This window comes from Telopea speciosissima, chromosome 3, assembly GCF_018873765.1.
Source record: "Telopea speciosissima isolate NSW1024214 ecotype Mountain lineage chromosome 3, Tspe_v1, whole genome shotgun sequence".
NCBI lineage: Eukaryota > Viridiplantae > Streptophyta > Magnoliopsida > Proteales > Proteaceae > Telopea > Telopea speciosissima.
In genome coordinates this window covers 16,267,151-16,281,971 of record NC_057918.1, presented here as the reverse complement: position 1 = coordinate 16,281,971, position 14,821 = coordinate 16,267,151, and the positions used below count along the sequence as shown (strand labels likewise).

General features: G+C 37.8%; 1 protein-coding gene across 1 annotated transcript; it reads left to right on the top strand.

Moving 5' to 3' along the window:
* Positions 1-838: 838 nt before the first annotated feature.
* LOC122654495 (peroxisome biogenesis protein 2) lies at positions 839-12,826 on the top strand. The gene is made up of 8 exons (XM_043848611.1): positions 839-1,057; positions 1,413-1,526; positions 1,653-1,809; positions 2,479-2,615; positions 2,712-2,812; positions 11,197-11,314; positions 11,972-12,138; positions 12,530-12,826. The coding sequence occupies exons 1-8, from the start codon at positions 926-928 to the stop codon at positions 12,645-12,647; spliced, it is 1,044 nt and encodes a 347-aa protein (XP_043704546.1). The 5' UTR covers positions 839-925; the 3' UTR covers positions 12,648-12,826.
* The last annotated feature ends 1,995 nt before the right edge of the window (positions 12,827-14,821 follow it).

Here is a 14,821-nt window from a genome sequence, read left to right as displayed (position 1 = left end):
CACATACGACGCCATATCTTTTTTAAAGGAGGAGATTTCTCGATAAAATGTTTTCCATGGACCAATGGAAGGGTGTCGTTTGTTTTCACCAAGAACGGACGGAGGAGAGAGATTCTCCAAGGGTTGTCATTTGTCAAGGACTAAAGAGATTCTGCTAGAGCTTGTCATGTTGTGGGAAAGCATTTGCCAACTGTTCAAAACAATAACTATAAAATTTCCCAATAAGAAAATTCTAACAAGACTGGAAAAACGAAAAACCATCTTTATAGTTGGATAATCAGGTTTTGATTATGGCGAATGGCGATTAGCTTGAGGTTTTTTACCTGGGTTTTGACAAACTCGATGAATTTAATTGTTTTTAATAATATCATAAAATTAATTCATATATAAAATTGAATTGAATAAAATAGTAAACTCATAAAAGAGTAAGAAACCTTCAAATCCTTTGACTCCCTTCATATCTTCAATGGTATAAATTAAAAAATGCATTGAAGTTTGATTTTTTTGAAATTTTTTTGTGGTTTTTTTTTAATATATATATTTTTATAATTTATACATATTTATTATAATAAAAAATAAAAAAATATGATTCGTTTTGACCGTGTTTGATAAAACTGAGTCACCAAATTTGTTGAAAGACGAGTAAAGTTAAAACATGGTTTTAGTATTAGTCGTTAATGTCCAATTAACAAAGAAAAGGCCAAAAATTCTATAAATTAACGGCTCGTTCCTTTACCGCGAAAACAACTGTAATCCCTGACTGACCTGTTCTTTCTTGGTAACGCGAGGGACCACTTGCGTACGAATCCGGCTACGTAGTAATTACCAGCATGAGCTTTCGGCAGAGCCGAGTCTGGGTTTAGGTAACTGTGTGGTTCCCCCTCTTCAAATCATTTCTCTCTTCATTAATTAATTTGCTGAAGAGATGGAGAAGGAAACCCTAGCTGCGGCTCCATCTCAATCTTCTTCGAGTCTTGATGCTCCCCCGGAAGATGCTTGGATTCACGCTTCTCAAAGCTTATCTCCTCGGTGGCGGTCTTCTATCAATTCTTCTCAGGTGCTCTTTCCCCTCCCCCTCTATCTAGTTTTCTTTTCCCCTTGAATTGCCGTAGAAAAAAGAAGTGATTTTAGGGTTTTGTTTCTGGTCTTTCCCATTCCCATTCTTTTTTTTTTTGAAAAATTCATTTTTGTCGTGTGACCGAACTTTAATGATTTATGTTAATGAAATAATCAGGGCTTGGGTGTGGGGAACCAAAGTTCGAAAACCATTTCCTAGCTTTCGTTAGGGTTATCTTGATTTGTATTTTGATAGACAAAATTCTAGCCGGCTTTTGTTTTATTGTTGTTATGGATTCGTGAATCGTGACTTCTGTTTTCACTCTTAAAATTGTTTATTGTGGCTTTCTGGACAGCCACCAATCCATATTCCAATATCTAGAGTAAATCAGGTAGATGCGGCGAGATTAGATGTTGAAATGTCGGGAATGCTAAAAGAGCAGCTGGTCAAGGTCTTCTCTCTGATGAAGGTATATTTTCTCTCTCTGCGAGCTTTTCTTTTTCTTATTTTTTGCTAGGCGCTTTTAGGCTGTTCATAAACAATTATTGCTATTGTGACATTTACTTCTCTTTCCTTTTTCTTTTGTTTGGATTAGCCAGGATTCTTATTTCAATATGAACCTGAGCTTGATGCTTTCCTTGAATTTCTCATTTGGCGGTTCTCAATATGGGTAGATAAACCGACTCCTGGGAATGCTCTCATGAATCTCAGGTATAGAGATGAGCGCGCAACAGCCATGAGAGGAAAAGAAGGTAAATTTTAAACTGACCAAATGGACTAAACTTGACACAAAGTATTACATCTTGTTTGGTTTTTTTCTTGGCTTCCTTACTCTTTTTCTGTGTTTTAAACTTATTTGATTTCAGTCTGTTTTCTGAATACATTTGACTTGAATCAGCTAACCTTGTCGTAGAATTATGATTTCAAGAAAGCTTTCGTGTAACCATTTGTTCAATTGAGCCTATTTGGTTTAAATATGATAATTTTTTCCCTTAAGTGTTATTTTTTTTAATTTTTATATTTCAATAAATTCTTCTCTTCGGTGCTCATTTTTTTAAAAATAAAATAAAATTTCAATCTCATCATTTTTTAGAAATACAAACGGTGGTTTGGGCCTTTTGGAGCATATAATTATAGCTGAAGATGTAGCTGATAGATCCAATATTCATATGCTTGATAGATCCAATATTCATATGCTTATTGTTGTTACACGCACTAATTCTGGCAGCAGTGGGGTGATTGGAGTTCAATATTTTCTGCACTAATTCTGGCAGCAGTGTGGTGATTGGAGTTCAATATTTTCTGCTATAACTTGTTGCCTTAAATGCTTCAAGTAATTCCAGGTTTCCTGCGTGATTTCAACAATTCAATGATGTTTTTTTTTTTTAATTTGTGTTTCTCTTGAATTTCCTCCTATTCAGTGAGAACGGGGTTGGAAGGACCTGGGCTCACCATTCCTCAGAAAATATGGTATTGTCTTGCCACAGTTGGTGGTCAGTATATTTGGGCTCGCTTACAGTCTTTCTCTGCTTTTCGTAGATGGGGTGATTCTGAACAGGTACTGCTTTTATTTCATTTAAATGTTGTCAACAATAAATTTCCCCTTTTTTCTTTATTTGGTTTTAGACACTGATATTTCTTTTGCTTGCTTTAGAGATCCTTGGCACGTCATGCATGGATTTTGATTCAACGAGTGGAGGGATTTTATAGAGCTGCCTCCTTTGGCAACTTGCTTATATTTCTTTACACAGGAAGGTATTTGTTGTGCACACAAAATTTTCAATGATGTTCTCAATTAAAACGTAGTCAAACAAATACTTTTCAGATTGATTATTTTCTAGATTCATATGAGTACTAGCTGAAGTCTATTCTGTTCGATTCAAATACATAGCTTGTGTGTGATAAGAGGATGAATACACCCACAGAGATTTAGTGAATGGAAGAAAAACCAATATTAGAGCTTGAAATGTAGTCGATATCTAGTCCCACTGAATAGAGTCAAGTTTCTACTATTGAAGAAGTCTGTAAGAACTCAAAGCTTTCCCCAGATACAGTCGGTACGTACTCGGTTTAACTGGCTGAGGCATTGTGAAGGTTCACTGAACAATATCCTGAAAAAATTTTACATGAGGAAGGAGCAGTTGTTTCTAATAGTTACATGGCTACTTTTGTATTACCCCTTTTGGCATTTTTTCCCCAGTTAAATAACTGATTTTGGTACTTTAGTATTTTTCTTCACTGTCCATCTCAGGTTGACAGTTATTGATTGTGGCACATTTGGAAATAATCCATTAGGTGCATTGGTGATAATCTATTACTAATCGCCTGGGTAAAGATGAGTCTTTAGACATTTTTAGAAAGCAAAGAAGTACCATTCATGATGCAGATACTTGGCTGGACTTGTGTGACCTGTTGGGATTCCTAAACTACAAGGAACTACCCAAATTGGGTTGTTGGTTAAGTAGGAAGGTTTATTTAATTTGGGAGAATATAGTGTAATCTTTTATTTTGGGGAGATTATGTAGGAGGTAGTTTCCTTATTTCAAGTTGCTTTAGTTTCCTCCTTCTTGTGAGTAGTTTCTATTTCATAGGAGTCTTTATTTTTATATATATGGTTGTAACCTCACTACTGCTACACAGAGATGAATTGAATGGAATGAAATTTCAATGGGGGTTGCTGCCAAGAGCTGGTCGTGTGTTTCTCTCTTCCCCCTCCTATTCCTAGACTAAGGAACTGATTCCAAACCGGGTTGTTGGTTCAGTAGGATGTTTAGGGAAGTTAATTTAATTTGGGGAATAGTGTGTAATCTTTTATTTTTGGGGAGATTACGTACGACAAAATTTCCTTATTTCAAGTTTCCTAGTTGCTTTAGTTCCCTTCTTGTTGTGAGTAGTTTCTATTTCGTAAGAGTCTTTCTTTGTATATATATGGTTGTAACCTCACTGCTACACAGATATGAATTGAATGGAATGAAATTTTGATGGGATTTGCTGCCAAGAGCTGGCCGTGCGTTTCTCTCTTCCTTCCTCCTATTCTTCTTGGTTTGATTGCTGGTTGCCCTTTCCTCACCCTTCGATCCTGTCCTATTTTCTTTCCAGGTAAGCTCTCTTAGTTTTCATTCTTCTTTTATTTATTTTATCTCCTTATTTTCTTCCTTCTCTGTCCTCTACTCCTTTCTCTTATTTTCTCCCTTGCTGAACTTTGCTTTCCCTCTTTTCCCTATTACATAAATCACCGAAGGGTTGAGAAGAGTATGTTACAACTCACCGATCGATGGGAAATTTAACCTGGGATTTTGGGGTTTTAATTGACCTCAGGGTGACCCAATGATGCAGGTGCACGGTATTGGACCGACCCAAACCCATTTGGGTATCCATGTGAAGATGAACCGGGTCCATGGGTCTTTGGATTCAGTAGGATATTTAAATTATTTACTTATTAAGGTTTTTATTAATTAGGATTTATCTTGTAATCTTTTATTAAAGATAGAGTTGAATTAGAATTTTATTTCATCTAATTCGTCTCAATTAGGAGTCTATGAATTTCAGTTTTAGATTAGGGGTCTTTATTTTCTCTTTAAATACAAGCTTGTAACTGTCGTTTTAGGCAGATTTGATGAATAAAATTTTAATGATTTGTTTATGGTGCTGGATTGGTAACATAGCAATGGCTGTGTGACCTTTTCCTCTATCTCTTTCTTTCTTCTTCTGTTACGGTTCTGCCCTGACGGTACCAGCATGTCCCTTGTTGGCTATCAATTTCTATTTCTTCTTTCCCTTTCTCTCTCAAATTTGGGTCGGAGATTACCCTGCCCTGGGCGACCAAACCCTTACAGCCTCTCAGAAAAAATCCCTTCCTGCTGTGAGAATTGAAGTCTGCAACTCAGGTTGGCTCAAGCTACCGTCAGAAATAAACTAATAGTCTCAGAAAGAATTAGTTGCTTACCTGGTTGATTGTTAGGGCTGACTTGAAGTGCCTTCTATAGAGCTTTTTGTTGTGAACCTGTGCCTGAAATTTCAGGCCAAATAGAGGCCTGTCGTGGAAGTTCTCTCAGTCTGAGTTCTTCTTCTTCCTTCTGGATTTGTTCATGACTTAAGGTTGAAGACAACCTTCCAACGTAAATGATTTAATTCCCTTTACTTCTTGTTTCAAGTATTGCCCTCTTTCCTTCCATAATTCTCCTTTTGTCCTTATTTTACCTTTTAATTCCAAGTCTACCCTCATTCAATAAATATAATTCTTCTTAGTTCATTACTCTATTTGGCTACCCAGTTGCCCCTTAAACATCTTGGTTTATTACAAAATTGCCATTCCCTTCTTGTGTTTGAGCTATTGGCTAATTAGGTGGATCCACAAGTGATCCGATTCGGGTTTTTTGGAGCTGATCTGCATTGCCCAACAACTAGGTCCTCATCCCCAAAGTCTTCCTCTGTTGGATTGAAATCCTGCAACTTGGATTGATTTCTTGTCTACTGTTTCTCCTGGTTTCAGTAAACTATTAGCAGAATAATTTATCAGGTTTTGAACTACCATGGGTTGAGATCGACTTATTCTTGCAGTCTCCTTGGATTTGGACTCAAGGGAAGAGAGCTTGATCGTCGTTTCTAAGTTGAAGTTACCGCTGGACCCTTACTTCCATTGTGTGGAAGAAGAAGATTTCTTCTTCTATTTGTTACTAAATACCTAAGTTCCTGTTAATTACAATTACGCCCCTCCTTGTTAGGTTGGCTGTCTTCTGAAATTCCTCTCCCTTTTCAATTCGAATTCTTAATTTGCCCTTAATACTGTTCTCCTTTATTGCAAGGGTCCAGGATTTCTATTTATTTACAGTTGTCACTCAATATTGCATCATTTGGTATTAGAGTCGAAATTGGCCATGGATACATACGTTTTCAAGACCAGAGTTCTTTTGTCCAATAGAAAAGCTGTTATTTTATTCATAGATGACGGAAATAATGACGATTTCATCTCACGGTCTATGGTGGAGATGTTACCAAAGACCAACGAATTCATCATTGAATCCAAAGATGATGACTTCGTCAAATTCCCAATTTCCCTATATTTTGATGGTACTTTAATGTAGTCCTAGGTAGGAGTAATCCCACTAGGAACCAGGGTAATAGGATCTCTTAACAAGGCTGGCCGATTGGGACAGCTTAGGCTAATTAGGGCAGAATTAGGGTTATGGTTAGGGTTTCGACTTAGGGTTTTATTTGGTAATGATGTGCAGAATTTTATGAGTCTAATGGTATAAGTTGGATCAAATTTGGTTGAGGTTGGAATTCTAGGGTTTTGGGTAGGATGCCTTATGAAAATGGACTGTTTGTAAGATCTAGGGTTTAGGGGCAGATTTTAGGAAAGAGGTTTATAGGGTATTAATGGGCAGGTCTAGGGGGTTATTTTGGTATAAAGAAGTTAGGGTTTGGATGAGTTACAAAATTCTGCAATTTAGGGCAGAATTGGATTTAGGGTTTTAGGGTTCTAATGGATTAATGGAAGGGGTGATAATAGGAGTAGATGGAGCTTAGGTTAGAGGATTAGAAGAAGAAGGTTGAATGCTGAATTAATAAGCTACTTGAAAGATTAAATCTTCAATGGTAGCAGCTTTGAAGAACTAGAAGAAGGACCTCCCGATCTACAAGATGCAAGGAGTCGATCGGAGTCCACCAATCCATTCACCTTGATATTACCCACAAGGTAGCCTTGATATTACTCACAAGGTTCACTCAACAGAGCAGAGCAGCAGCTATGGCAGCAAACAAAAGCTTTTTCATTAATCAAATTCGTATCCAATGCTGGCCTCCCTTACAAACTTATATAGAAGATTCAAAAATAGACTTAGACACTAAAAAGGAATGGCCTAACCTTATCCCTAACCTATTAGGCAACTTAAACTGACTAGGAAACCCAAATAGACTCAAAATAGAATCCTAATGACTTAAAACAACTTAAACTACTTAAAATAAAGAAGATTCCCTAATAGCCAATAGGATATAAGAACCTCTTAGCCAATAGGTTCACTTTACTTAAATTAGACCAATTGAACCAATTGGATGCAACCAATTTAAACCGGTTCAATTAAAAACACAAAATAAAAATTAAGTATTGGGCTAATCCCGTATGCAACCTATATACCCCTATTTCAGGCCCACTAAAGTGGCCTAATACATAGAAAACCCTTGGGAACAAAGGCCCAACATATATATATCCCAACCCTACACTTATTCCCAATGAAACAAGCCCTATTTGATGATGAATCTGCATCAACTCTCCCCAACTTGAAAAAATTCGTCCTCAAATTTTGTAGTGATGAGGGGGAATCAACATGTGATCAGCCGCTTTGACCATCCCCAAACAGAATTTCGGTGAAGCGGGAACATTGGGGATAAAGTCTTCAATGCGTGGAGCGTTCTCTTCAAAGAACCATAGTGGCATAACAAACTCTATGTGCTCGACCTCTTCAAGAACAACATCTTGGATGTCGATGATTTCTTGTGGAGTGTTGTCAATCACCACTTCATCTTCCATGTCCTCAGCTTTGTCTACTTTGCCCTCTTCAGTAGTTTCTTCTACCATTATGTGTTGGACCTCCACATCAATTCGAGGGCCGAGCTTCTCAACCATGATCTCAACTACTGGTGCAGCTTGGTCTACTTGAATTTCTTTAGCTATAGGTTCTTGAATCTTTGCAACACAAACTGCTTTAGTAGAATCTTTTGTTGGTGCATCTGCCATAGGTGAAACTTCAAACACAGTCAATGTCACTTGCAGTTGACTTGACATGTTCGGCAGTCCTTGTGGCTGTACAGTCGATGTGGTCACCTTTGGTTGTAATCCTTTTAGAGTAAACAAATGGTATAGACGCTGTCGATCAGGTAGGACACACAAGTTGTTTTCCGGTTCAATCCAACCTTGTCGTTCGTCCAACCAATTGCAACCTACTGCAATAAAGATCCTTGGAGATGGTACCGGCTTACACCAAGCACCATCATGATATGAAGAACACCCAAATTCAAGACAGACTTTACCTGTAGGCTCGATGCAAATCTCTCCTGATTGGGACAACATATCCACCACGGATTGTGAAATAATGTTGTTATGTCTCCTCTCATCAACAACTAAGATGGCTGTGCTCCCATTGGGTAGATGAACTTGGGTCTTGAAAACGAAGGGAGGTGGGTCTTTCAACGCTTGGTTGGAGCTTCCCTCCGCTATAGCTCTGATACCAATTTAATGTAGTCCTAGGTAGGAGTAATCCCACTAGGAGCCAGGGTAATAGGATCACTTAACAAGGCTGGGCTGATTGGGACAGCTTAGGCTAATTAGGGTTATGGTTAGGGTTTCGAGCTAGGGTTTTATTTGGTAATGATGTGCAGATTTTTAGGAGTCTATTAATGTAAGTTTGGTTTGATTTGGATGAAGTTGGAAATCTAGGGTTTTGGGTAGGATGCCTTATGAAAATGGACTGTTTGTAAGATCTAGGGTTTAGGGGCAGATTTTAGGAAAGAGGTTTGTAGGGTATTAATGGGCAGGTCTAGGGGGTTATTTTGGTATAAAGAAGTTAGGGTTTGGATGAGTTACAAAATTCTGCAATTTAGGGCAGAATTGGATTTAGGGTTTTAGGGTTCTAATGGATTAATGGAAGGGGTGATAATAGGAGTAGATGGAGCTTAGGTTAGAGGATTAGAAGAAGAAGGTTGAATGCTGAATTAATAAACTACTTGAAAGATTAAATCTTCAATGGTAGCAGCTTTGAAGAACTAGAAGAAGGACCTCCCGATCTACAAGATGCAAGGAGTCGATCGGAGTCCACCAATCCATTCACCTTGATATTACCCACAAGGTAGCCTTGATATTACTCACAAGGTTCACTCAACAGAGCAGAGCAGCAGCTATGGCAGCAAACAAAAGCTTTTTCATTAATCAAATTCGTATCCAATGCTGGCCTCCCTTACAAACTTATATAGAAGATTCAAAAATAGACTTAGACACTAAAAAGGAATGGCCTAACCTTATCCCTAACCTATTAGGCAACTTAAACTGACTAGGAAACCCAAATAGACTCAAAATAGAATCCTAATGACTTAAAACAACTTAAACTACTTAAAATAAAGAAGATTCCCTAATAGCCAATAGGATATAAGAACCTCTTAGCCAATAGGATCACTTCACTTAAATTAGACCAATTGAACCAATTGGATGCAACCAATTTAAACCGGTTCAATTAAAAACACAAAATAAAAATTAAGTATTGGGCTAATCCCGTATGCAACCTATATACCCCTATTTCAGGCCCACTAAAGTGGCCTAATACATAAAAAAACCCTTGGGAACAAAGGCCCAACATATATATATCTCAACCCTACACTTATTCCCAATGAAACAAGCCCTATTTGATGATGAATCTGCATCATACTTATTATGAGACATTTGGAATCTTTTGAAAGCATCATTAAAGTTGGTTGGCAATGGTTGGAAGAGCAAAAAGATGTAGCAAAACACTAGCAACTTGTGCATCCTAAAGCCTTCTCATCTATTATAGACATTTGTTTTGAAAGTATGGGCTGACAAAGTATGCTCTGGGCCGAAGGGGGCGGCACCAACAGTGCAGTTGCAGGAAAAGCCAAAAGTATCAACACAAGAGGAAGACCTCTCTGATGTGGGACGACAAGAAACTGCAAAGGGAGACAAGATGATTAATATGGGTGAAGCAACAATAGACTACTGCAGTGATGGATGTTTTACACATTGAGTTGTTCCCCATATATTTTAAGATGAGGACACACAATCAACATTTAATCTCCAAACTTGATTCATGATATTGGTGCGAAGCATGAGACATTCTCCCAAGCTCTTCTACAAAACATGAGGGAGAGTTTTTCTCAATACCAGGGGAATTTATGTAGGTACTTGGCTGAACTGGTTTCCGTTGGGATTCCTAGACTAGAAGGAACCAATTCCAAACTCGGTTGTTGCTTCAGTAGGATGTTTAGGGAGGTTTATTTTATTTGGGAGAATATTGTTATCTTTTATTTTGGGTTAGATTATATAAGAGATATCTCTATTCCAAGTTTCCTAGTTGCTTTAGTTTTCTAGTTGAGAGTAATTTTTAATTTCATAGGAGTCTTTATTTTTAAATATATGGTTGTAATCCCACTGCTACTTAGAGATGAATTGGATGGAATGAAATTTTGATTGGGTTGCTGCCAAGAGCTGGCCATGCGTTTCTTTCTTCCCCACTCCTATTCTTCTTGGTTCGATTACTGGTTTGCCTTTCCTCACCCATTGATCCTGTCCTCTTTTCTGTCCAGGTAAGCTCTAATAGTTCTCTTTCTTCTTTTATTATTTACCTCCTTATATTCTTCCTTCGCTGTCCTCTACTCCTGTCTCTTATTTTCTCCCTTGCTGAACTTTGCTTTCCCTCTTTTCCTTGTTACATACATCACCAGAGGTTTTAGAAGAGTATGTTAGAACTCTCTGACCATTGAGCCATTCAACCTAGGACTTGGGGTTTTAATTCATGATCTCAGGGCTACCCAACACCGAGGTCCCTATCCCCAAAGTCCTCTGTTGTTAGATTGAAAACCTGTAACGTGGATTGATTTCTTGTCTACAGTTTCTCCCAGTTTCAGAAAACTATTAGCAGAATAATTTTCAGGCTTGGAACTACCGTGGGTTGAGATCGAGGAGTTGGTTGATAACAACCTTATTCTTGCAGTCTCCTTGGATTTGGGCCCAAGGTAGGAGAGCTCGATCGTCATTTCTTGAAGTTACTGCTGGTCCCTTGCTTCCATTGTGAGGAAGAAGAATTCTTCTTTAATTTAGTATTTAATACCTAGGTTTCTATTAATTACACTTATGTCCCTCCTTGTTAAGTTGGATTACAGTATACCATTCTTTCTTCTGAAATTCCAGAATACTGCTCTCTTTTCAATTTAATTAATTAGCCCTTAATACTGTTCTCCTTTATTGCAAGGGTCCAGAACTTCTATTTATTTACATTTTTGCCACCAAACTCTTGATTTGAGCTATCTAGTATTCTTGTGGGCCCACAGCGATCCCAAAACAGGTTTCGTAGCCTGGGTTGCTTCAATTTATTTATGATTTCTTCATAAAGCCCGAGTCGTTCATAATGCAGGTACAGGAATATTATTGAGAGAGTTCTCAGAGCGAGGCTTGTGTATGGGAGTCCTCACATGAACCGAGCTGTTAGCTTTGAATACATGAATCGCCAATTAGTGTGGAACGAATTCTCAGTAAGTAGTTTCTCCACTGAAAATATATTTGGCATTAAATTGGTTCATATAAGATACACGTTTGTCTGAATACCAATTTTTAATGCTCAGATGCTGTTAGATATTTAACTTTTTGTTCTTAACTGACTAAATGAGACAATAGTCGGCATTTTTCTGAGTAAAAGCTTTTACAAAAGAAAACAGCCATAGTATACTGCATTGGTAAAGAAAAATATCCAAACATCATCTAAGAACAGCCACCACTATGTCACTCGCAGCCTCTCCATGGCAATTGGCAATTAATGCCTTTTTATGAAAAGGGGAATTACCCAGTTCTGGTCCTGGGAGGGGTGAGTGCGGCGTCAGTCCTACCCTTTAGTATTTTTGCGCAAGTGGCCGCCATCAACTAATGCCTTCTTATGCTATAGCCAAATATCTGGAAAAACTAGCATGGCTTAATAGTTGGATTATTTCAATTTTGTCTATGAATATTGATTTTGATATTCATTAGTTATTCAATAGACATATTTACACATTCTGGTACTGCCTCAGTTTTTGGGTGTAAATGGCATGGAAGATGTAGGTATTAATTGGAAAAGAGGAGGGTTAGGCCTCCATATTACTTTAGTTGTACAACTTGATGGCATAATAAGCTCTGCTTGTTTGATGGATATGCAGGAGATGTTGCTGTTGCTTCTTCCACTTCTCAATTCATCATCTATCAAAAAATTTCTTCTCCCATTCTCAAAGGATAAATCTTCTGGGTCCGCTGCGGATGACACAGCATGTCCCATTTGCCAGGCAGATCCAACTATTCCATTTCTAGCTCTTCCTTGTCAGCATAGGTATAACTTATATATCCTTTCACTAAATTAAAATTTTCAGATTTTTTCTAATTGCACTATTGGTAAGCTAGTTGGGATCGCATAATGGGCTTGGTCAGAGCTGTGCCCTAAGCTTGGGTTTATACACAATCCCCCAATTTTCTAGGGGGGGCAAGCAGTATGCTCTACCTGGGCAAACACATGATGGTCATTGAGAGTTGTGTGCAGGACTTGCACTACAATAGTATCACCAGGCTACCTGGATGCCCACTCTTATTTCTCTTTCTGAACCTGTTAAGTTAATCAGTATCTTTGATCCTTTCACTAAAAATGTCTATGATAAGCCATCATTCTTCATTTCACATTGTTTGAGAAGCAACTCTTGAAAACTTACACATTTTTTCTTATACAGATATTGTTATTACTGTCTTCGAACACGATGTGCTGCTGCTCCATCATTTCGATGTTCTCGTTGCAACGAGCCAGTGAACGCCATGCAACGGCATGATGGGAAGGCTCCCAAAAGTTGACCTTTTTTAGGTGATTTTTTTTTAAAACAAAAGAAAAAATAAAAATAGTAGAAAGAGTCAAATAGTCAATACGATGTTGTATTCGTCCTGTGTGTTGAATAACTCAATGATGTATAAAAATGGAAGAAGTTGGCATTACAATTAAATAATTGAATCAGAGAAACTTAAATTCTTTTTTATCCTGCTGGATATTAGTTTACACCAATGCCAACTACTTCCAAGAAGCAATTTTTTCTCTTGTTTTGTTTCTCACACTATGGATGGTCTTCTCCCAACCACTGAGAAGGCACAGATCTGATTAGTCATTCTCTGTCCAGCTTTGGTGAGGTAGGAGCAGTCGGTACTCCCTTTTGTAGGTCTTTGAAGATGCTGGCAACCAGCGAGCGATCTGTTGCGGCATTAGTCATGCTAGTTAGTTATATCACTACTCCATACGCTGTTTCAGTTAAATATGTAATAGTGAAAGTAACTTGCAACACTAATGATGCAAGTGCGGCTGAACTCTCAAGACAATATACGTATAGTTTCTTGTCTTGCACAGTAGAGGTTTATGGCAATGATACCAGTAGGCTCTTTTTTCAACCGCCCTACCACTAGAACCCATGGATTAAGAGTTTCATTTCCCTTCACCGTATAACCCAGGAAGTAAATTTTTGTTGCGATCAATCCACCCATGGAAGCTTTCTTGCACTAAATATGTAATTCATTACATGAAAGGATTATATGGCAAATCCAACTGTTGTTGAATAAGAAGGCTGTGGATTAGATTGGTTGCATGATAATTTTCTTCAAAACTCAAATCATTTACCCTATTGGCATCTCTCATTTGTCTTGTTAGCAATTTATTTGTTTTTTAAAGGGGAAAAAAGCACCTGTGTGCAGATTCTTGTGCAGGCCCTCTCACATTCCACCCATAGACGTCACAATCTCTTTTCACTAAATGTCCCCTACTGAATGATTTGATCACCACCTCTTTGTTGGTGGAAATCTGCTTATGCTTGGAGTACCTAACATATAGAGAAATTATGGCTGAGGAACCTCGCGTTTGATTTATGGAAGAGGGTTCCATGCTACCAGCGTGGGGAGGAATCTGCACGTCACACCCATCCAATGGGTGTTACGAAAGAGGTATTAGTCATATGAAAGCTCACATTTTTAGAACAAGTGGAACAAAACAAAATATTTTTTTTTTTTGAAAAGGTGAAAGAAAATAATAAAAAAAATTGCATATGAGAGGAAACTACACATCCACTTGATTTATTATGTTTAGGGTATCTCAGTTTAAAAATGTTATATTTGAGGTATCTTATTTTTCTCTATATTTTCAATTTTACAAATAGATATCATTTGTTTGATTTTTCCTCTTCTTCAGTCGGTGTGCCGAACCATCCACTCGCAGACAGTGCAAACAGCCTTTGTTAGAGATAGTAGAGAGGCCCAACAGTGCTCTCCTCTTTTGAGATGGCGGCGTAAGATCACATCTATTATTCCATTAGAGGAGGTGATGGCGATGGTAGTGGTGGTATGGACAAAGTTAGAAATATGAGAAAAGGCACTCCAAACATAATCAATCGTTAGGTAGCCTAGATGTAATTTACATTTTAAAATATAATAAATCTTCAAAATTCTGTAATGTCTCATAACCAACTAAGTTAGTTGTACAACTTGTACACTTGTACCACGTAACAACTTATGCCGTGCCGAGGCCCAATCGAATGGGCTTTGAAGGCCCAAGTACACAGTGATTAAAGCCTTTTACAAAAGGATAATGGGCTGGACTTCTCTGTAGGCTTACCTTGATAAGCCCACGAAAACCTTAAACCAATATTAGTTATTGGAACAGAATTATTACCTCTGGTTCTAGCTATGAGGAGGTCTAATCAGGCGTAAATTTGGGAATTATACTTTGAAATAGCTGTGACATAACATTGCTACCAAAGAAGATAACAAGATGTTCCATCAAATCCTATATCAAGAAGACCATTAAATGGAGATCGACGTCTCTCGTGTTCTAATGAACCTGTTTAAAACTTGAAAAAGCTTTAAGGCTTATCCTTAACTATAATTAAGCTCATGGATTGCATAGGTTAATGATGATTACGATGATAATGTTGGATTAATGTCAACATCGAGCCAGCGACGTGCTCTAACATTACGTGTATGCAACAAAGGAA